The sequence below is a fragment of the Thalassophryne amazonica genome, chromosome 12 (genome assembly GCF_902500255.1).
Source record: "Thalassophryne amazonica chromosome 12, fThaAma1.1, whole genome shotgun sequence".
NCBI classification, from domain to species: domain Eukaryota; kingdom Metazoa; phylum Chordata; class Actinopteri; order Batrachoidiformes; family Batrachoididae; genus Thalassophryne; species Thalassophryne amazonica.
Genome location: NC_047114.1, coordinates 78,703,888 through 78,728,374, shown reverse-complemented (window position 1 = coordinate 78,728,374; position 24,487 = coordinate 78,703,888). Strand labels below are relative to the sequence as shown.

General features: G+C 38.0%; 1 protein-coding gene across 1 annotated transcript; it reads right to left on the bottom strand.

Annotated features, from left to right (window-relative positions):
* Nucleotides 1-8,117: 8,117 nt before the first annotated feature.
* Nucleotides 8,118-24,007, bottom strand: atp6v0b (ATPase H+ transporting V0 subunit b). The gene is made up of 8 exons (XM_034183617.1): nt 23,826-24,007; nt 21,658-21,706; nt 21,310-21,393; nt 20,745-20,822; nt 13,420-13,489; nt 13,210-13,261; nt 8,271-8,461; nt 8,118-8,178 (listed from the first exon to the last, which is right to left on the bottom strand). The coding sequence occupies exons 1-8, from the start codon at nt 23,908-23,910 to the stop codon at nt 8,152-8,154; spliced, it is 636 nt and encodes a 211-aa protein (XP_034039508.1). The 5' UTR covers nt 23,911-24,007; the 3' UTR covers nt 8,118-8,151.
* Nucleotides 24,008-24,487: the final 480 nt, after the last annotated feature.

The following is a 24,487-nucleotide window of genomic DNA, read 5'->3' as shown; positions in this document are numbered from 1 at the left end:
CAGTTATTAAAAAACAACAACAACAACAAAAAACTTTTTGAGAACAAAGAACATTGTTTTTCCTTCTATTTCAGATCGTCTGAACCATGTGTCAGACGATCTGAGTCCATTAACACAGTGCAGACTCTGATGTTTGGGAAAATTCCAGTTTCAGTTGTGAATTAAAGTGAATGACAGTTGTCCAACAAAAAAGGTGAGTCCAGTCAAGCCCAGTTCATTGTGGCATTTAGCTGTCATTGTTGATGCTCCGTTACTCCGCAGTGCGCTGCAGCATCGTGCAGAAACAGACATCCATTTACTCAGTTTTTTACTCAGCACGTTTTGCTGTTTGGTAACGATGTGTATTCATAATTACTTGAAGTGAACATGGCTGCTAATTGTATTTTTAATCTCTGGAGCCCAACAATCACCAAAAATATGAACAAAAACTCAAAGTAGTAACGCCATTACGACTTGTCGTCTAATGAACGCTTTAATTGTGACGCGACTGGTACTGCACATGCTGAAAGTAATTAAGCCCTGTTATGGTCCCGCCCCCACCTCCATTATTTAACACAAAAAAGGCAGTTTAATGTTGTGTTTCTCATTTCCACCAGGAGGATTCTAGCTACGGTGGGCGGCGCCAGGCAATACCACCCAGTACTGCAAATTTCTGCTCGGAACTCACATTCAAATTGGTTGTCCAGTTTTTAAAAAGGCTGCTGTTGCAAAACAGCTATTTTCATGGTACACATGAGTACCATTGCAACACATGCGTTATCTTTAAACATCCAAGTTAAGGGGCACGTACACCCTAACTGTATCCATACTAGGGCTCAAACAAACCATTATTTTTATAACTGACTAATCAAGAATTTAACTGACCAATTAATTGATTTTTTTAGGCCATAAAATGTCAGATAACAGTGAAAAATGTCAAAGTGTTGTCCTGAGCTCAAGGTAATGTCCTCAAATGCTTTGCTTTGTCCACAACCCAGAGGCTTTCAGTTTACTACCAGACAGGAGTAAAGAAACCAGAACATATTCACATTCAAGAAGCTGAAATCAAAGATCTTGGATGGTTTTTAATGACTCAAAACAATGAATCCACTGTCAAAATAGTTGTGAATTAATTTAATAGTCAATAACTGATTAATCATTGCAGCACTATTATCTACTACTCATTCACTTCTAGGGCAGACCACAGTGAAGTTAGGTCATCGGTTCTGAACCAGTGTTAGTACATACTGAGTATTTGGATGAAGGGTTAATGGTTTCAGTGTTTGCTTATGTTGTGGCATCTATCAGCCACCGTAGGGGGGAAAAAAACATGGCTGCTACTGTGTAAAGGTTATATTCCTAACAAAGTCAGACGTTTGCTAGTTTCTAAAAACAAAAATTTAAACAAACCAAAAACTGAAGATAAAAATTTGGCGGCACAGTGGATTAGTGGTTAGCACTGCTGCCTCACAGCAAGAAAATCCTGGGTTCACTTCCAACCTGGTCCTTTCTGTGTGGTGGTTGTAGGGGTTTCCTCTGGGTGCTCAGACTTCCTGCTTCCAAATACATGTACAGGGTGAAGCGTGATAAATGGTATAATTTATAGTCTTTCCCAACATGTCTTGGTCAACCAAGGAAAAGACATTTTGCCTGAAGGCCTATTTTGCCAATTCATACCATCTGGAGTGCAATTTTGAAAGAACATGACTTTTATGCAAAGCAACCAACATAACTAAAATTTGGGGGAATGATCATACACAGACTGAAGTTTAAGACTGCTAGCACCCCTTGGGCACATATTGCAGTGTTTTTGGATTACCTTTCACTGCTATGCAGATGATACTCAGTTATACATGCCGATAACGGCTGGTAATCTCTTTCACATAAAATCCTTAGAAGATTGCCTTGCAGCAGTGAGAAGTTGGATGTCTAGAAACCTCTTACTTTTAAACTCTGATAAGACTGAAATGATGGTTCTTGGTCCAGTGAGACAGTGGCATCAATTTGACCAGTTAATGCTTAGCCTAGGGTCATGTGTCATACACCACACTGACAAAGTGAGGAATCTTGGAGTAATTTTTGATCCTACACTGTCCTTTGACCTCCACATTAGAAATATTATGACTGCTTTCTTCCACCTGCAAAATATAGCGAAGATTCATCCCATCCTGTCTATGGCTTATGCCATAGACACATTGGACTACTGCAATGTTCTATTTTTTGGTTTACCACAGTCCAGCATTAGGGCTCTCCAATTGGTTGAAAATGCTGCAGCCAGACTTTTGACACGAAGCAGAAAGTTTGACCACATTACGCCAATTTTGGCATCCCTTCACTGGCTTCCTGTCCCAGTGAGATCGGATTTTAAGGTTCTGCTACTAGTCTATAAAATCGTTCAAGGACTGGCACCTCCCTACCTAGCTGACCTAATTAAACCTTACATACCAGCCTAGGCTTTGCGTTCTCAGAGTGCAGGACTACTTTGTGTCCCTAGGGTGAATAAGAAGTCTGCGGGTCATAGAGCTTTCTCTTATCATGCCCCTGTTCTGTGGAATGATCTCCCTGCATCAATAAAACAGTCAGATTCTGTGGAGACTTTCAAGTCCAGACTTAAGACGCACTTATTTTCCCTTTCGTATGGCTAGCATACCAGCATAGTGTCATGATCCAGCCCTGTTGGGCCCGGCTGTTATTATCTTGAACTCTTTTTCCATGTTTGTGCTCTGAGCCTTTTGGATTTCTTAATCATGCCATGTATCATTGTCATGTTTCAGCTGGTCTTGTTTCTTGTTCTTGCCAGGTTTTCATGTTCATGTTATCTTTGGTTTTGTTTCTGTCATTTAACCTTGTATTTGTTCACTCTTGGTCACTTAGTCACTTTAATCTTAGTTTGATTCTGTTTACTTCATTTCTTGTATTATGCCTTGGTCACTGGTTCAGTTTTCTTTTGAGCATCTTGTATTCTTAGCTTAGTTCTGTTTATCACATTTTTGTATTATACTTTAGTCACAGGTATTGGTTATTATTTATCTTCAAGTGTTTCTTCTGATTATGTTATGTTTGTCACTTATTGCTCATCAGTTAGTTCTTTTTTATTTATTGCACTATTCGGTAGTCACCAGTTTGTTTATCTGCTGTTCTCATTTCTGTTTTCTCTTGTACTTTTATATTGGCTTTTTGCTTTCTGTTAATTCGTCAGTTCCTGTTAGTTTTGCTTCAGTATTGACTTTCTGATCAGTTCTCATAGTTTTTTGTTTTGTACTTATTATATCCTGATTTGCGTTTAGTTCCTGTCCTGGTCTGCTAGTATCATATTCTGTTTTAGCTCTGTTCTCATGTCGTCCTCATTTGTTTGTGTTCACTCACTACACCAGCCATTGTGTCTTTGTCTCACTCTTTTCTGTCTGCTTTGTATTTTCGTTCACTCCCACTCTTGCACTTGCTCACGTGTCTTTCTCTCTTTCATCACTTCACTCTGTCTTCCTGCCTTCACTCTCTTGCAGTTGCCTTTGTCTTCTCTGGTCACGCCCCCTTCCAGAACCTTCACCTACACCTGTGTCTTGTTGCACTAATTACATCACCAGTTATATAAGCCCTCACAGTCTCTCAGTTCCTCGCTTGACTGTCGAATGTATTTCACTTTCCAGCTCTCACATCCTGCCTTGCTTTGCTTGTTGATCTGCCTACCGGTTTTTGACCTTGTTTTGCCTTTGACCACTTTTTTTGTCTCTGCCACCACGCCGTGTATTTTGACCTCAGCATGTTTATTCAACCAAGCCTCAGCCTTACGTTTGTCTGTACCTTTGCTTCACTGCTGGAACATCCGTGTACCAAATCTCTGCCTGTTACTATCATTAGACCTTATTCTAACTGCATCTGCTGTGAGAGTTCACATTTGTGTCCACTCGATTTGTGCCACGCCCTGACACATAGTATAGTTCTACGGTTTTTACTCTTTTAATTCATTTTATTAGTAAATGGAGCGGACCACGGCCTCAACTTTACCTAAATTCTGGGTCTTTTAGTGAAGCTTAGGGCTAGCGGCCGGCAATCACCTTTAGTATTTCTTGTCTTTCTGATGCCTGATTGTTTTTTTTCTTTCTCTGTTTAAGGTGCAGCTCCATCCAGAGATGGGTGTGGTATATGTGCTGGAGACCCTTCTGTCCTGTGCACCAACAGCATTTCCTGTATATTTGTTTTGTGAATTGTTTTGTAATTTGTGTCTGTAGCATGCCCAAGCAGAGGGTCACCTCTTTGAGTCTGGTCTGCTTGAGGTTTCTTCCTCAGAGGGAGTTTTTCCTTACCACTGTTGCTCTGGGGGTTGGTAAGGTTAGACCTGACTTGTGTGAAGCACCTTGAGGCAACTCTGTGTGATTTGGCACTATATAAATGAAAATAACTGAAATTGAAATTAAAAATTAAGTAGGATTTATTACACTTTTTATGGGTTCTAGTTTTTGTTTTTTTTAGGGGAGGGATGTGTCACCCTTTAAGTTAAGAGAATCTGTGACTCTAAATTGATCGTAGTTGTGAATGTGTCCTTCGCTGTGGAAAAACTGTTAGTCCGCCCATTGTTTACCCCACCTGATTTTAGAAAATGAATAAAGCTAAAACATGAACATGCTTTATGACATCACAAATACAGCCATCCTTTCAGGCATGATGTATATAAAAGTCACTTATTTATGTCATCACTTAGGCTTATTATGTTTTTAAACATGTGTGATTAAAGAAATAATAACCTATCATTCCTGGCAGTGGTAATACGGCAAAGGTATGCAGTCCCTGAGTGCCTTTCTAGTTGCAAACTGCATTTTTAAAGTGGGGCTTCGAGCTCTGAACTGAAACCCTAATGAACCTGCGTGGATGGTTCATTTGAGCAACACTTCGTGGAGGCTCAAACCACCTAGCATGGAGGGTTGTAAACATGACAAAAGAATGGTGGGAGAGAAGTGCAACGCTAATGTTATTAAATGACGCCTCAGTAAATGTCGTCGGGTTGTAAGAGAGCTGATAAAGAGGCGAAGGGTTCATGGAAAAGGAAGAGCAGCTTGGACGGTGATGAAACAAAGCATCCAGAGGCACAGTGCACCTACCTTCAACACTTATCTGTGCATCCTGAAGCCACCGCCGAGTGCGCTCACATCGCCCCAGCAAAAACACAAAAAGTCAGGTAAACATTACAAAGAAAACCACAGCGGGTTTCGTATCCAAGCTTCATTGGAAATGTAGTAAAAACATTAGCTTCCAGAGGCTGTGTTCGTTGCACAGACAAGCTGTTATGTCTCCTCCTCCATCCGACAGAAAAAGCTTATGTTGTGGAATATTACCCTGACAAAACGGTTAACGAACCCTGTAACGAGACCCCACCGCCGGACGGGTGTGGAGATATGTTAACGGAGCGATTTCTCGTCCTGCTTGACCGTGTTTTGGTGATAAAGAAAGCAAAGGATGCTCTGAACGAGCAGGTCCCCCAGATCCTGCTGCCTACGGAAGCCCGGATGGTTCAAACATACAACCACCAACACTCCTCCACCCCCCCCCCCCCCCAAAAAAAAAACCGTTTCAAAGTGAATAGTTCCCATTATCACCAGACACAAAAGTTAAAAAAAAAAAAAAAACCCACATGAAATAGTCCACTTGCAAAACATATGTGCTCATCATCCAAAACATTGTTTGTAAAAATAAATGTAAAAAAAAATCTTTTAAAAATAAATACTTTTAAAGTAATTTGGAGGATGCATTTGTAAAACACTAATTTCAGACGGGTTAATTTTACTTCTTGTGTTCCATCCACCGTATCATCTGTATTTGAATATTTGAAACAGAAAAATAAACACCTTTATTTGACAGCTTTCAACTTAACCTGAAGAAAGCGTGTTTTTTTTTTTGTTTTGCAACACTTAAAAGTGGCTTCATATAGCTATTTTGTCATAATGACAAGTGGAAGAAAGTGCAAGAAAGATAAAACTCATGATCCATGTTCACATTACAGGTGCAATTATTTATATTATTTCCATGGTGTTCATCTTAATGCAGATTTAATAAATATAATGGTAAAGAGAACATTTAGGCCAAAATGTTAAAGCGGAAGAAAATGGATGGATGGTAAAGAGAACATTTGTAGAAACTTATTGCAATCCCAAAATACTACTTGCATTATTTGTGGATTTGCATCTGTAAAAATCTAAAATAAATTCTTCAATGTCTGATGCACTGAATTAATGCTTACAGTACAAATGTTTATACTTCTAAACTGAAATCCATTTCTTTGAATGGGGAAAAGATCTGGAACTGTGCTCCATCTAGTGGATGCAAAAAACACTGCAAGACGCTCATTGATCATACTGCAAACTGCATCTAAAAATAAATTATTTTATTTGATTCATTTAATACATGCATTATATTGGGGAAACAAGAGAATAGAATGAACTATGACAGAGGAGACTACGGATGGGAATTATTTATTATTTCTGAGGACATTTATGAAGTCAGAAAGATGAGTGTCATACACAATTTCCAAAAAAAACTTGTTTTTAATCACTTCACTACATCACACATGGTATCAACTACAGTCATTGATGCCTAGAGTTTCATACAGAGCTTAGTTTATCAAAAGCCATCCTGGTTTAAGTAGAAATGCACCTCTAAGACAAATCTGATTTTGTTGCATAACAACTTTGGAAGGCCAGTTTTAGGATACCAGAGAACAAAAATCCAGCTAAAGATATGGAATGATTAGCCATGGTCTGTCAATGTAAAATATACAATGCGGAATGATAGTTAAAATAAAAAAGTTCAATGTGCTTCTAGTCTATGCAGTGTAATGTTTGTCTCATTCCATTGCACAACACACAACTTTATACAATTTAAGCTTTTTATTTTATTTTTTTAAATAAATGTTAAACAAGAATACATTTGTAACAGATTTAAACAGTAAACCTGAAACATTTATAGAGCAACAATTTTGTAAATTAAGAATAATACTACGTTATCCATTCTGTAATTCCGAGAGTCACCCAAGAACACCCCAAAGGTGTATAAGCTCCAAGTCACATGACCAACGCTCGTGCACAGTATTGCATAAAGTGCTTCTTCTGGCTAATTCCGTGTTCTGGGTGGTGACCTGAGGTGGCGCTCTGGCTGGCAGCCGTCATCAGAAGATGCTCATGGATTTTTAAAGAAAGATCATCCTTGTGACAATCATTTGGATAAAGGAAAAATCAGGTTACAGAAAGGAATGAATGAGGGACAGCCAATATAGACGAGTAGAAGACAGTTGGGACGACAGGTCATAATAGTAGACTACTATTAACAGTAGAGTACCCGCCTTGTCAACTAGTTTTCTTCTTGTCAAATAGGCAATTTGGGTTTTTCTGCAGAGCTATCAAAAACAGACGAGGTTCTGCTGAAGAAACTGTGAGGGGGTTTGAGAATTTGGGGCAGAAGGATTGCTTCTACATTCAGACAAACGCTGCATTGGAAGTACTGTGTGGACAAAAGCCACTTGTGTATGAGCAAACTGTTACAAAAACAATAACTCTTGACAGACCAGGCTACAGTACAAAGCTTTTCACGTTTCACAAGGGGAGGGGTCACGGATCCAATGACACACACATACACTCATTTTTAACCATCATTCACAGAGAGTGGCAAGAAACAAAAACATTTGTTTCTCTTAAATATCAACTTTCTCACATTCCTGGCAGAAAAACTGCATTAAACCCATCAGGATTTTCACAACTCTGGAGGAAAAAAAAAACAACAACAACAACACAAGGTGATGCTATAAAAGACAGTGAGCCCACGTAAAAAAAAAACTAAAAAAAAAACACCACTTATACTGTTCACTGATTTAAATTTTTTGGAGGCTAGAGTGTCACGTTAAATCTTACAGCCAAAAGAAGATGGCAAGAAATACACGAGAGAGGGGGGAAAAAACAACTTTGAAAATAATGCATCTAGGGATTTGTTTTTCTTCCTCCTCCAGGTGTCATATTCACACTGAAAAGTGTGTCTGTGTACCACTCTTCTGCAAATGATGGCTAAAAACAAAAGCCAGTCAAATACAGACACTTAAATAATATATGAAATATTTACACAATAATCCATCTAATTTTCTTGCAATGTCTTTTTTTATTTTTGAATCTTCCTATCATGTGGGTGCGTCTTCTAGTCTCCCATCTTTACTTTCGATGTCTGGAAGAAAAGAAGGGAAAAAAGTAATCACACACGTGTTACAGAACTGTAGCGGCATAAACGCAAAGAAATTCAAACATTTGCTCAATTACCTGCAGAATGGCTACGATCACGCCAAACAGGCCAATCGCACTGCCAAATATTTCCACGATTAGAATCTTCACAAAGAGGCTGGGGTTCTGGGCGTCTGCCAGCGCTGCACCGCTGCCCACAATGCCCACGCAGACGCCACAGAAGAGGTTGGAAAAGCCAACAGTCAAACCAGCTCCAAACATGGAGTAACCTTAAAAAGACAGGAAACAACAAATGCGTACTTAGATCTGAACTACAATAGAAACTTGAACATGCAAGTCAATCAATCAATCAATCAACTTTTTTCTTATATAGCGCCAAATCACAACACAGTTGCCCCAAGGCGCTCCATATTGTAAGGCAAGGCCATACAATAATTATGAAAAACCCCAACGGTCAAAACGACCCCCTATGAGCAAGCACTTGGCCACAGTGGGAAGGAAAAAACTCCCTTTTAACAGGAAGAAACCTCCAGCAGAACCAGGCTCAGGGAGGGGCAGTCTTCTGCTGAGACTGGTTGGGGCTGAGGGAAAGAACCAGGAAAAAGACATGCCGAGAAGGGGGGCAGAGATCGATCACTAATGATTAAATGCAGAGTGATGCATACGGAGCAAAAAGAGAAAGAAACAGTGCATCATGGGAACCCCCCCACAGTCTACGTCTAAAGCAACATAACCAAGGGATGGTCCAGGGTCACCCGATCCAGCCCTAACTATAAGCCTTAGCGAAAAGGAAAGTTTTAAGCCTAATCTTAAAAGTAGAGAGGGTATCTGTCTCCCTGATCTGAATTGGGAGCTGGTTCCACAGGAGAGGAGCCTGAAAGCTGAAGGCTCTGCCTCCCCATTCTACTCTTACAAACCCTAGGAACTACAAGTAAGCCCGCAGTCTGAGAGCAAAGCGCTCTAATGGGGTAATATGGTACTACGAGGTCCCTAAGATAAGATGGGACCTGATTATTCAAAACCTTATAAGTAAGAAGAAGAATTTTAAATTCTATTCTAGAATTAACAGGAAGCCAATGAAGAGAGGCCAACACGGGTGAGATATGCTCTCTCCTGCTAGTCCTGTCAGTACTCTAGCTGCAGCATTCTGAACCAACTGAAGGCTTTTTAGGGAACTTTTAGGACAACCTGATAATAATGATTACAATAGTCCAGCCTAGAGGAAATAAATGCATGAATTAGTTTTTCAGCATCACTCTGAGACAAGACCTTTCTGATTTTAGAGATATTGTGTAAATGCAAAAAGGCAGTCCTACATATTTGTTTAATATGCGCTTTGAATGACATATCCTGATCAAAAATGACTCCAAGATTTCTCACAGTATTACTAGAGATCAGGGAAATGCCATCCAGAGTAACAATCTGGTTAGACACCATGCTTCTAAGATTTGTGGGGCCAAGTACAATAACTTCAGTTTTATCTGAGTTTAAAAGCAGGAAATTAGAGGTCATCCATGTCTTTATGTTTGTAAGACAATCCTGCAGTTTAGCTAATTGGTGTGTATCCTCTGGCTTCATGGATAGATAAAGCTGGGTATCATCTGCGTAACAATGAAAATTTAAGCAATACCGTCTAATAATACTGCCTAAGGGAAGCATGTATAAAGTGAATAAAATTGGTCCTAGCACAGAACCTTGTGGAACTCCATAATTAACTTTAGTCTGTGAAGAAGATTCCCCATTTACATGAACAAACTGTAATCTATTAGACAAATATGATTCAAACCACCGCAGCGCAGTGCCTTTAATACTATGACATGCTCTAATCTCTGTAATAAAATTTTATGGTCAACAGTATCAAAAGCAGCACTGAGGTCCAACAGAACAAGCACAGAGATAAGTCCACTGTCCGAAGCCATAAGAAGATCATTTGTAACCTTCACTAATGCTGTTTCTGTACTATGATGAATTCTAAAACCTGACTGAAACTCTTCAAATAGACCATTCCTCTGCAGGTGATCAGTTAGCTGTTTTACAACTACCCTCTCAAGAATCTTTGAGAGAAAAGGAAGGTTGGAGATTGGCCTATAATTAGCTAAGATAGCTGGGTCAAGTGATGGCTTTTTAAGTAATGGTTTAATTACTGCCACCTTAAAGGCCTGTGGTACATAACCAACTAACAAAGATAGATTGATCATATTTAAGATTGAAGCATTAAATAATGGTAGGACTTCCTTGAGCAGCCTGGCAGGAATGGGGTCTAATAAACATGTTGATGGTTTGGATGAAGTAACTAATGAAAATAACTCAGACAGAACAATCGGAGAGAAAGAGTCTAACCAAATACCGGCATCACTGAAAGCAGCCAAAGATAACGATACATCTTGGGATGGTTATGAGTAATTTTTTCTCTAATAGTCAAAATTTTGTTAGCAAAGAAAGTCATGAAGTCATTACTAGTTAAAGTTAATGGAATACTCAGCTCAACAGAGCTCTGACTCTTTGTCAGCCTGGCTACAGTGCTGAAAAGAAACCTGGGGTTGTTCTTATTTTCTTCAATTAGTGATGAGTAGAAAGATGTCCTAGCTTTACGGAGGGCTTTTTTTATAGAGCAACAAACTCTTTTTCCAGGCTAAGTGAAGATCTTCTAAATTAGTGAGACGCCATTTCCTCTCCAACTTACGGGTTATCTGCTTTAAGCTACGAGTTTGTGAGTTATACCACGGAGTCAGACACTTCTGATTTAAAGCTCTCTTTTTCAGAGGAGCTACAGCATCCAAAGTTGTCTTCAATGAGGATGTAAAACTATTGACGAGATACTCTATCTCCCTTACAGAGTTTAGGTAGCTACTCTGCTCTGTGTTGGTATATGACATTAGAGAACATAAAGAAGGAATCATATCCTTAAACCTAGTTACAGCGCTTTCTGAAAGACTTCTAGTGTAATGAATGTATGTAATGAATGTAGTCTACTCAGATTTTGAAATCTGTCACACACATTGAAGAATCTTCAAAGTATGTGTGTCGCTTCTGTCAGTCAGAACCATCACACTGCTATAATTTGTTTTAATATCGATTAACTTTTCATGCACACTCTCAGAAAAAGTTCTGAGCCAGTTTATTAGAAAATATGTAAAATTCCCATACCAACTTTATTTATAAAGCACTTTAACACAGCCACTGCTGACACAAAGTGCTGTACACTAAAATATATTTAAATAAATAAGATGTACAATTTAAAAACTAGGTCTTGCTGAGGCCAAAAGCTAAGGAGGAAAAACAGCTTTTTAAATGAACTTTAAAATGGGCAATAAAGGGGCCTCTCTCACAGACAACGGCAAGCTGTTCCATAATTTAGAAGCAGCAATAGAGAAGGCCCTGTCTCCTCTGAGCTTCCTTCTGGATCTCCGTAGTTCCAGGAGCAGCTGGTCAGCTGACATAAGAGACTGACATGGTACATAAGGATGAAGAAGCTCACATACATCTATACCATAATTTTTCTCCATCCCAAATCTGTATGTCTGTTATTAGTCTGTGGGTGAAAACTCAAACCACACATCTAAAATTACTGGAAGATGTGCAGCAAGATTTTTCAAAGCAACATTGTGACTAGGTATTTTTAAGCATATTGGTGAGGTCGGGTACACGTCACTTCCGGCCAAGTGGTGAATCCAAAGGCGAGAATTTGTACTTCCACAACCGGCCACTCTGTGAAAACACTCATTCATTACTGTTCCATATATGACCTACTGTATAGAATTTTGGGGAACCACCTACAAAATAAACACAAATCCTATATTTTTACTCAAAAGAAAGCTATAAGAATTATTTGGAAGAAACCATATCATAGGATCCATTGTTTGTCTGTTTGCATATTTAGAATTTTGGGATTTGATCAATATATCATAATACAAATGATGTTCAAAGCACAAAAAACGTTCCGCCACTACACATCCAGGACCTGTTGAAAATAAGACACTCCAAGCTATAATTTACGAGGCACATTGTTATTTCAGAAATCAAAGATACGAACTACCGTAAAAGTCATTGTGTTTCTGTAAAGGTGTTAACATTTGGAAAAAAAATGCCCGGATAACATAAAACCAACTACCAAAGCAAGAAATTTAGCTGAGGAAGCTTCTGCGATTAGAAGCGAAACATCCCCGTCAAGCAACCAAGTCCAGTCGAAGATTCAAGCTTCTCTACTATGGAAACCACCTGGACAACTGAGAGCCTTCACAGAAAATAAAACCAACTGGTACTTTGGCAGGCTTTAAAAGACTTACAAAAACTATTTGATTGCTCGTTATAGTATGTTAAATTAGATTTATTCCTTTTGTCTTGTTTTGGTGTACTGCTGCTTGTACGTTTGGTTTTTGAAATTGTAGTTCAGAGATCAATTTATGTTTGTACAACCCCTGGCAATAATTATGGAATCACCGGCCTCGGAGGATGTTCATTCAGTTGTTTAATTTTGTAGAAAAAAGCAGATCACAGACATGACACAAAACTAAAGTCATTTCAAATGGCAACTTTCTGGCTTTTAAGAAACACTATAAGAAATCAAGAAAAAAATTGTGGCAGTCAGTTAGTTGTTAGTTTTGGGAATGAAAATTTACAGGGTGATTCCATAATTATTCCTCAGAATTGAGTGATTCCATATTTTTTTCCTCTGCTTGGTCTAAAAAAGTAACCGTTACTGACTGCCACAATCTTTTTTTCTTGATTTCTTATAGTGTTTCTTAAAGCCAGAAAGTTACCATTTGAAATGACTTTAGTTTTGTGTCCTGTCTGTGATCTGCTTTTTTTCTACAAAATTAAACAACTGAATGAACATCCTCCGCGGCCGGTGATTCCATAATTTTTTGCCAGGGGTTGTACTTCTTCAGTGCTGTTGGTCACATCCAAGCTGGAGTGCTGGTTTTGGAAAGCAATTTGATGCCACAAAAACTTGAAGATTTTCACATGGCTGCTTTAAAAATAAATTTGCTGAGCAGCTTTAAACCAGTTTTCTTACCAGCTTGGTAGTTCTTTGCTCCAATAGTTTCTGGGGTTGTTCCACTGTAGCTCTATAAAAAGAGAAAGCTGGATTATTTGAAGAACCAACAATTTCTCTGCCACCCAAGTAAGCCTTTGTGCGTATAGTCCAGAGTAAAAGACAAAATGGAAAACAGCAAAGTGTTTTATACAGCTACAATACAGCAGTAAAAAAAAGTGCAGGGCTCACCTCAGCCATGTTGCTGATGACAATAGCCATGATGATCCCATAGATTGCTACAGCTTCACAGAAGATGATACTGAAGAGAACATTTTAAGGCAAGAAAACAAAGAAACAAAGCATTTAAACAAGTTGAAAATGTTTCCCCAAGTCACAATGATGTGCAGTTATGAACAACCATGAATAACAGTGAACAAAAAGCTTAGTGGGATCTTTGCAGCTGTGGAAGTAACCTTATGGCTCAAAACCTTCAAACTCAGTTTTTCCCAACAACCAATTCTATTTGATCAAGCTGTAAGTCATTTAGAATGCCCCCCCCCCCCGCCCCGTAAAAATAACTTCTAAAATAGACTTATTTAAATTTTTAAATCTCTGTCAGACTAAATTTTGCACATGAATTTGTAATGTGCACTTGATGAAAATACATGGTAGGGAATGGTATATCAAGTGTATGATGGTTAAATGTTTGCCTTTCTTTGCCATTAATGTACACTTGTAATAAGAAAATTTTCTCGTTATTTCAAACTTTTTCCTCATTTCTTAATTACTGGGAGGGGGAATCTCATTCATTTGTAACATGTAATTGATGAAAATGCAATGTAAATAACTAACTGAGACACAAACATACACGTCTTATCAATTTCATGTTGCAGAAAGGTTCACTAAGTACATTATTATGTTAATAAGTACTTTTGTCATTCTTTTTACCACAATCTTTCATCTTGTATGCAAATTCAGGATGGGGTGCATCATACACCTCAAGTGATAACGACACTTGACTTTTCTGTTTATACAGGTACCAAGACCCCAGGAACAGTATGACAACCCAGAACCCCAGGGACGGGACTGAATGAGATCCCAGGGAGAACATGATTCTACAATATATGTAAAACATATCTGCATAAACATGCTACCCATCCGAGCCCATTATTTTCTAGTTTCTACAACCCCTGGCAAAAATTATGGAATCACCGGTCTCGGAAGTTGTTCAGTCAGTTGTTTAATTTTGTAGAAAAAAAAAAAAAGCAGATCACAGACATGACACAAAACTAAAGTCATTTCAAATGGCAACTTTCTGGCTTTAAGAAACACTGTAAGAAATCAGGAAACAAAATTGTGGCAGTCAGTAACGGTTACTTTTTTAGACCAAGCAGAGGGAAGAAAATATGGAATCACTCAATTCTGAGGAAAAAAATTATGGAATCATGAAAAACAAAAGAACGCTCCAACACATCACTAATATTTTGTTGCACCACCTCTGGCTTTTACAACAGCTTGCAGTCTCTGAGGGATGGACTTAATGAGTGACAAACAGTACTCTTCATCAATCTGGCTCCAACTTTCTCTGACTGCTGTTGCCAGATCAGCTTTGCAGGTTGGAGCTTTGTCATGGACCATTTTCTTCAACTTCCACCAAAGATTTTCAATTGGATTAAGATCCGGACTATTTGCAGGCCATGACATTGACCCTATGTGACTTTTTGCAAGGAATGTTTTCAGTTTTTGCTCTATGGCAAGATGCATTATCATCTTGAAAAATGATTTCATCATCTCCAAACATCATTTCAATTGATGGGATACGAAAAGTGTCCAAAATGTCAACGTAAACTTGCATTTATTGATGTAATGACAGCCATCTCCCCAGTGCCTTTACCTGACATGCAGCCCCATATCATCAATGACTGTGGAAATGTACATGTTCTCTTCAGGCAGTCATCTTTATAAATCTCACTGGAACGGCACCAAACAAACATTCCAGCATCATCACCTTGCCCAATGCAGATTCGAGATTCATCACTGAATATGACTTTCATCCAGTCATCCACAGTCCACAATTGCTTTTCCTTAGTCCATTGTAACCTTGTTTTTTTTCTGTTTAGGTGTTAATGATGGCTTTCGTTTAGCTTTTCTGTATGTAAATCCCATTTCCTTTAGGCGGTTTCTTACAGTTCAGTCACAGACGTTGACTCCAGTTTCCTCCCATTCGTTCCTCATTTGTTTTGTTGTGCATTTTTGATTTTTGAGACATATTGCTTTAAGTTTTCTGTCTTGACACTTTGATGTCTTCCTTGCTCTACCAGTATGTTTGCCTTTAACAACCTTCCCATGTTGTTTGTATTTGGTCCAGAGTTTAGACACAGCTGATTGTGAACAACCAACATCTTTTGCAACATTGCATGATGATTTACCCTCTTTTAAGAGTTTGATAATCCTCTCCTTTGTTTCAATTGACATCTCTCGTGTTGGAGCCATGATTCATGTCAGTCCACTTGGTGCAACAGCTCTCCAAGGTGTGATCACTCCTTTTTAGATGCAGACTAATGAGCAGATCTGATTTGATGCAAGTGTTAGTTTTGGGGATGAAAATTTACAGGGTGATTCCATAATTTATTCCTCAGAATTGAGTGAGTCCATATTTTTTCCCTCTGCTTGGTCTAAAAAAGTAACCATTACTGACTGCCATAATTATTTTTCCTGATTTCTTAGTGTTTCTTAAAGCCAGAAAGTTGCCATTTGAAATGACTTTAGTTTTGTGTCATGTCTGTGATCTGCTTTTTTTCTACAAAATTAAACAACTGAATGAACATCCTCCGAGGCCGGTGATTCCATAATTATTGCCAGGGGTTGTATAAGCATTTATGTGTAATTGTTTTACATGTATTGTACATCATGAATCTAGCATTTGAATTAATATACAACTGTCTACATTACAAGCGATGACACAGGTAATGTGGGAGAGGGATTGTTGCTGGCCTCAAGTGGACAAGTTTAATTTGACAATAACAATTAAAATAAAATATAATTTAAAAATACTAGTAATAACAACAATAATAATAATAAGGGATAGTTGGCTGGATGTCAAATCATGTACATAATGTATACCAGTGAAAAGCCACCAAATCAAGACGAGTTAATTCAAAAATATCGTTCTTTGCTCTAAAATGGCTTTTAGCCAATGGGAAGACAGTATTCATTTCTACTGAATGATAAAAATGAATACCAATGCAAAATATAGTAGAAATCACAAGCACACGTCAATTACATATTTATAACAATAACAGCAAAATAATTCGGTCTAACCAGGTTCCAACAAGTGAAATGTAACTTGAAGTGATCATCGTTTCTTAACCCACGTAACTTTGTCAGATGTGGTTGGTACTATTTTTTTTTTAAATCAACAATTTAATTAATATTTACAAAACAATGTACAAAACTGACCATATGGCATAACTTCACACTGCCACTGGAATGAATAGAGATAGGGATTTCAGTTTTATGTTAGTGTTACAAGGACTATACGTATACTGACATATTATTATTATTTTTTCTTCTTTTTTTTTAAAGCTTGAGATTGCTACAGTAGTAGTGCACACTGACATGACTGACCGATTTGGCGATTATGATGATGCGAGTCGCATATACAACATGTACAACAACAATGTACATCAATGATCATGCATATTGATAAATCTTATCAAAGTTTTTACTTTATTTATTATTTTTAACATCTACCCCGTGTAGCTAACTTCTTCATAAGGGATTTCTCCTTCCTTCTTACTTTACTTATGTCACAGAAACGTGATAGCATGGTGATAATACGGCGATGTTGATTGGTGTATTTATCAAAACTACGTCATCGATGTCGTAAGCATCAAATACGATATTGCTGACTGGATTATTTTTAATCACATGAATAGACTGGTCCGCGACATTTACAGTTGCAAAAGTCATCCAAAATATTTGTATTTTTCTCTTTCACGAGCACTTATTTGGATTGGGGATAAACATTTTCTGTTAGTTTATAATATTTTTGATATTATCGATCAAGAATTAAGTTGCTCCCAGAGATGTTGCACGAATGAATGGCCTAAATTAACACCCAGGAACTAAACATTTGGTCTAATGGTACGACAGAATTTCAGGATCACATTTATGAACCTTATGAAGGAATCTGAGTGGCAGACGGGAATGTCACTTCTTCCAAAATCTACACAAGTTAAACAAATGTTTCAATTTTTCAATTTCAATTTATTTTCATTTATATAGCGCCAAATCACAACAGAGTTGCCTCAAAGCGCTTCACACAGGTAAGGTCTAATCTTACCAACCCCCAGAGCAACAGTGGTAAGGAAAAACTCCCTCTGAGGAAGAAACCTCAAGCAGACCAGACTCAAAGGGGTGACCCTCTGCTTGGGCCATGCTACAAACAAATTACAGAACAATTCACAAAATGAATATACAGGAAATGCTGTTGGCGCACAGGACAGGAGGGTCACCAACACAAATACAACTCCCATCTCTGGATGGATCTGCACCTTAAACAGAGAGAAAAAACAGAATCAGGCATCAGAAAGACAAAAAATACTGTATAATTTGCCAGCATTAAACAATGTTTATAGCCGATCATAAGACCAAGGCTGAGACTTTTGAAATATATATGCCAATTTCAGATTAATGGTTTCATCTATGGTTGACAGTTTCCAGGTAGTGTTAATTTTGTCACCTGTTTTTTTTTTTAATTTAGTCTTTTGTCAAATGTCCTTTTTAGTCATTCACATACCATTTTTATTTAGTCATGTTTTAGTTTACTAAATGTCTGTTAATTTTAGTCTGACAACTGAATGTATTTTTGTGTCATTTCTGTCACATTTTTTTTTTTTATCAAAAAGACAAAGATTATTTCTGTTTACATTTCAGTCAATACAGCGTTTCACACATCTGAAATAACAAATGTTATCATTAGATGACAAAATACACTTGTTGAATGATTGAAGGCTTGTAGTGTTTTTCTGATATTTTAAATCTGCAAGGCTTCCTGTCAGATACAATTAGACATTCGGTTTTTGTGTAAATCCACAGTGCTGTAGGGGTGTGAGTCTTTTAAAATGAAACATTTGTTAGATCTAGTTATTCTTTTTACATGTTCAGAAATGTCTGGAAATTTGTTTAAGTAAAGAAGAATAAAATAAATAATTCAAGATTTGTAATGTTGTAATCAACTTGAGCCAATTTAATTTAAATATGATGCACACTTCATACTTCGTTATTTTGTATATTTCATGTCATTTGTTATATAATAGTCATAAATGTTAAAAACAAATTGATACTGAATGTAATGTTTGCTGCTGTGTTGAAAAATCTGCACACAGTAACTTTAATCTGAACCTCAGTGAGCTGAACAGACACTAACACCATCAGACAGAGTGTAATTGTAAACTAACATACAGTAACTTCAATCTGAGCCTCAGAGAGCTGATCAGACACACTGTAACACAGTCAGAGTGTAAATGTAAACTCTTTTCATTAAATGCTTGTCATTGGCCTCGGATGAATTTACACTGCAGCACGTTTATTGTTTTGTTTTTTTTGGGGGGGGGGGGGGTTTGACTAGTTGTGTGACGTGTACTGTATTTAGTGCAGTTGTCTTCTTAAGCACGCAGTCATTAAAACGTTTTGGCTTTTAGGTTCCTAGTTTGTAAGAAAAAGTTAACTTTCTGGAGAGTGATGTCTACTCTAGTGGTCTTTACAGATCTATGCTCAAACACATGGCGGGATTACCCCCCCCCCTGCAGACAGACGTAAACAACAAAATGGAGAGAATGTTGTTTACTGCTGAACGTGTGGGATGCCCCACACATTCCAAAGACGAAAATGGAGAGAGATGTTATTTCATACAAAACATTTTAGTATAGACTTTTCACATTGACGATAATGTATGTTAATGTCATCTTAGCATTTTAGAACACTGATATATGTGCAGAGTTTATCACACTGCAAATGGTCAGTGTAGAAATGTACAGGTGATTGACAGGTAATGCAATTATGTTATGTTGAGGGCTTACAAATGGAAAACAAATTAACGCTTGAGTCTGAAACTTGGAAAAAAAAAACACTTTTTGATTTGAACATGTTATTTCATTGGTCAAATCATCGGTATTCATTTGGTTTGGGTCTGATGCTGATCTCAATTTATGGGACTAATATGTATGTACATTTATATACTTTCAGCTGACCTTGACTGGCCTGATGCAGCTAAGTGTACTCTTCCATGTGACTGTGCTAGCAGATGACAAACTTTCCAGGTGGTTTCAGCTGATGCAGGAGTGGTGGTGCTAGAGCTAGTACATACTGTTATTTAAGTAACATAGTGAAATATGAGTAGGGTTAACACCTTTCAGAAGTGAAAATAAAGGGGGGGGGCCACTACCACCACCCAAGGAGTGGTATATTTAATTCTGAAAATAGCATTTAGTCAAACTTAAAGCTTTAAGTGCTTTATTAACACAAAATTGTTAATGATAAACTGTGCAGTCACTGAAGTGTGCAATAATAAACATAAATATTAAGGAAAACAGACCAATAATTTGAGTCTTTATAGTGAGTACTTTAAGAGGAAATAAAAATATTGTTTGCCTACAGTTTGCCTTGTATCCATTGCTACTAAAGCTGACAAGCCAGGGGTTTGACTCTTCCCACAAATGTCTGTATATTTGCAAATGTTTTTGCTTCTTTGGATGTAGTGGAGTTTCCTCATGACAGGACCTGACCCGAGGTACAGAGATGATACTGGCAGCCCTTAATATTTCCTTGTGAGACAATGGCCAAACTATTCAAGTTAGTGGACCCTACTGAGTCTGGAATGTCAGATACACCATGCCTGACCACAGAGTGGAATAAATGTGTTCTGTGTCAGGAAGATAGAGATGAGATACTGAAATGTCCAGCTAATTCAGCACGTGGCAGCGATGGAGCAGGATGAAAGACCACAGCTCAATGTCTTATATCATCAGATGCTACCAGGGCCTGTTGTGAACTCCTCTGCTGCGGATGCAAGAAGGGATGCAGTGAAAAGTGCAAATGTTTGAAGGCAGAGCTTAAGTGCGCTGAGCTTTGCCACTATGGTGACTTGTGGTTTCAGAACTAATGTTTCAATTTCAATTTGTTAATGTCATCTTAGCATTTTAGAACACTGATGTAGTGTCGTCCTCATCTCGTTTCATCGTGAAGAAAAAAAAAGGTTGTTGAATATGTCATCTCGTCTTGTGTGACAAAATTATCACTAACGTCAGGTCCTAACAATGGAGTGTTCGCTTAAGACTCAGATTTTTGCATCATCAACTGCTCAGGGTGCAATGAATCTTCTCAAGATGGCTCTTAAGGAGGAACCTGACAGTAATATTAAACCTTCAGAAGCATTCTTCATTAGTGGTTTTAAAAATGTCATCATGTTTTAATACTGTTGTGTGACACAAAAGGAAGATCTCAGATGGCATAAAGTACCGGAGTCAACACCTCACAGCACAGAGGAGTAAACTGTTCTTCAGTGAGCTTACCTGACCAGGTTCTTCGTTTTGATTCTTGGGGCCTTCACGCCGCCACCAATAATGCTTGAGCCAGTTATGTAGATCCCCCTGATGACCCACAGTAACAATCAATGTCATAAAATAATGATAATTTTTAGGCTCACAAACATACATGGTGATTAATAAAGGGGGGAAAAACTGATCATGGAGCTTCTAACTCGCCAACTAATTTTTTAAAATGCATCAACCCAAATGTTCCTGTATTACTCATTAGCATTTTCAATTCCACAATGGCTTCTTTTAAAAACAGTCTTCTGTATTTTGGCTCCTCTTTTTATTTCTTTCTTTTTTCTTTTTTTTTTTGATACTTTGTTGCCGCAGTGGATTTGATACACATTTTTACGCCAGGTGTAAATGGAGAATAGGACACAGGTGGCCTTCAACTGGGGACCTTCTGTGTGGTAGGCAACTGTGCTTACAATGGTACTGGTATATATTTAGCTTTTTAACTTCACTAAAACTACATTCTGAATCTTAAATATGAGATAGCAGGCTGTAGCATGAATTTTTAGCAACATTACGATTAGCTACTTACCAGGCTGCACCCACCACAGAGAGAGAGATGGCCAGGCCAATACCCAGATTGGCCCACATATAAGGAGAGGTTTCTAACAGGAACCTGCAAACAGAATGTAAAGCCACAAAAAAAAAAAAAAAAAAAAAAAAAAAAAAAAATATATATATATATATATATATATATATATACATACTTTAGCAGGAAATACTTGCAACTCCTGTAGTTTAAACAAGCAATATATCAATACTGCACAGCTGAGTGACTCAGAAAGATTTGAATCCATAAACTGAGCTGCATTAACTATAAATAAACACTGTCTGATGGTAAAATAACCACCAAATTTGAAGTGTTAAAATTATTACTTACCATGCCACGTCAAAGCGGAATCCCAGGTCAAAAATTGTGTAGCAAACACCTGTGAAACAAGAAAAATGGCTCAGATGGGAATGTGCAAGAACATACCAGACTTGCAAATTGCAGATTCAAATAATGGAATACATACACAACATTTCTAAGTATTAAAACACATGGTACAGTTATGTTTCTACATTATATTAATTATCCTTTTGTTAGTTGTCATTATATCAACAAGTCAAAGAGTGGCAGAGGATGTGAGGAAGGTGCAGGTTATGAGTCAGGACAGTATGTCAGTAGTGAGGCATGCTTTAGGGTAGAGATCCATTCAAGGTGGGATTACATAAAGGACTGGCCCTGAGCCCTTTCTTACTTGCAGTGATGGTGAACACAGAGACAGGAATTTCTATGAAATATGATGTTTCCAAAATATAATTTAATCTGTAGTGAGAGTAGGAAGCAAGGTGACGCCTGGAGAGGTGGAGATACACTCTGGGAAGAAGAGGAATGAAAGTCAGTAGTAGCAAGGGCTACATGTGTGAATGAGATAGCGCATGGTGGAATGATGAGATTGCAAGGAATAGAGATTTTGAAGACAAAGGAATTTAAATATTTGGGGCCATCTGTTCAAAGTAACTGAGAAGGCGATGGAGAGGTGAAACACATTGTGCCCTAAGCACAGAAACATTCACTCTGAAATATCATGAGTTGAGACTCGAATGTGCGCATCGATATCACTCAGATCAATAAATCTTCTTCATGGCATCTTGGGCTAAGGGCTGGGAGCACTAATCATTGCTGGGTGCAACAAAAAGCCCACTGAGGTCTTGAATAAAACTAATTTATCAGACTGTGCCTAATCGGGTGAAGACTATTGTAACCTGAAAGTGGTATATAAAATTATTTTTTCAGTCTTCCTGCAGTATCTCTAGGGCAAAGTACAGCTTTAAAAACAATCATAAAGTTGACAAAACCTATAGTTTCTAAACATTCAGAGTCATTTGCAAATTTTTGATGTGCTCATACCTGAATGCAGGTTTGCAGGGGCAGGAATACAAAATTTTGACATACTAAACAAAAAATACAGTCCTCAATTCTATGATATTATTATAATTCATATATAATGACAGTCATATTTTTGTTCTGAAAAGGCTTCAGAAACTATCCACAGATGCACAGAATTTCACATTTTTCTTGGAATCCCCTCCTGCAGTCTCCCCACAAACACACTGGCATTTGTGGTGCTTTTTCATTCCACCTTAGTTCATTCCTTAATGAAATGCCTGGGTACACCTGCTGAAGATGTGGTGGTAATTGCATAAAAGTGACAAGAATGGACCAGATTCTGAAGGTGGGACACTTCTGAGGGCAACCTGAGAGAGGTGAGCTTGAGATGGTTCGGGAACATGCAGGTAAAAGATGCAAGATATTTAGGGATGCTGAGGATGGAGCCACCAGACACGATGAGCAGAGGAATGCTAAAGAGGAGGTTTATGGATATAGTGCAGGTGCAGGCTGTTTGTGTGACAGAAGATGCAGAGGATAGGGTGAGATAAGACGGATGATCTGGTACAAGAACAGACGAAAGGAGAAGTGCTAAAAGTCTGTCACACAGAGAAGATTCAGGATCCCGTGATTCCTGGCTGTAGCAGTTCCTTCAGCCATTTTCAAGTTAGCCAGAGAAGCTAAATGCTAATTAGCAAGTACTAACAGGTTACGACTGGAGACAGGATTGGAGCAGCAGCTTGACACTACATCAGCCCATCTCAGGCTGACTGAAAATGTAAATATAATCAGTGAACAAGACTGTTAAAGTCTAAACCGTTGCATTTCCTAACAGTGGCTAGCTTGATGCTAAGCTAATCAGCTAACCGCAGCAGATGTGGATTCGTGACAAAACAGTGACGTATTATTTTGTTAACACTCGCCATGACAATGTCTGCTGTTTCATTTGCACTTACACATAAAATAACATTCAACTTTCATTTAATTTCATACAATATCGTTAACAACAAAGTCTCGTTCCATGGTTTAACCTGATCCCTAATACTTAAGCAATGCAATCCACCGGGGGGGGAGAGAAAATACGCACAAACGAATGCATACGCTCGCACAAAGCTGAAATAAATGACGATTTTTGTTCATTTATATTCTGCCAAATTCGCATAGAAATATCGTACCAACAATCAATATGGTGCTCCAAAAGGCCAAAGTGACCCCCGTGTAAAGAATGGCGTGTCCGTTCATCATCCACTCCAGCAGCATCTATCCAGCGTTCTTTCTTCTTTTCAGCAAATATATTTGGCTCAAATGTAAAAAAAAAAAAAAAAAAAAAACCTGACGCCGGTAAAGCTGAAAAACTACAGAAAATGACGTGGTTTTACGAAGAGCTACCAGTCGACAAAAAAATGAAAGAGGAAGCTGTACTCAGTCACCTGATCGAGCCCGACAAACACGTGACCAGAAGTGCCCTGAAAAGCTTTTTTTTTTTTTTTGTTTAAGCCTTCAGGAAACTAGTCGTGTATATATATACCGTTTATGGTCGTGGCTCTGATGTTAAGGTGTTCTATTGGTTTTATTTTAGTCTTATTGACACCAGCTAACAAAATAACTAAATACCTTAATTATTGCCATCAAGAGGTTGCCGATATCGACGCTGCCGCTGCAGTGCGCCTAGTTGGACGCCAGATGTCACTCTTGTATATTTTATTAAGTTCAATGGGCTTCATTGGCACAAAACACAAGTTTACATAGTAAACGTAAATTAAATATTAAACATAATTTTTCTAAATAGGTTACTGAAGGATGTGTGTTTTTTCTGTGTGTACAGTAAGAGTTTATA

Bases quoted from the DNA above. Each gene is read 5' to 3' on its own strand.
- atp6v0b (XM_034183617.1), bottom strand. From the start codon at position 23,910: ATGCTGCTGGAGTGGATGATGAACGGACACGCCATTCTTTACACGGGG. The intron at 20,823-21,309 runs GTAAGTAGCTAA...GTGGGTCATCAG, and splicing joins TCTGTGGTGGGTGCAGCCTG to GGGGATCTACATAACTGGCT. The intron at 8,462-13,209 runs GTAAGAAAACTG...TGTCTTTTTAAG, and splicing joins AGCAAAGAACTACCAAGCTG to GTTACTCCATGTTTGGAGCT.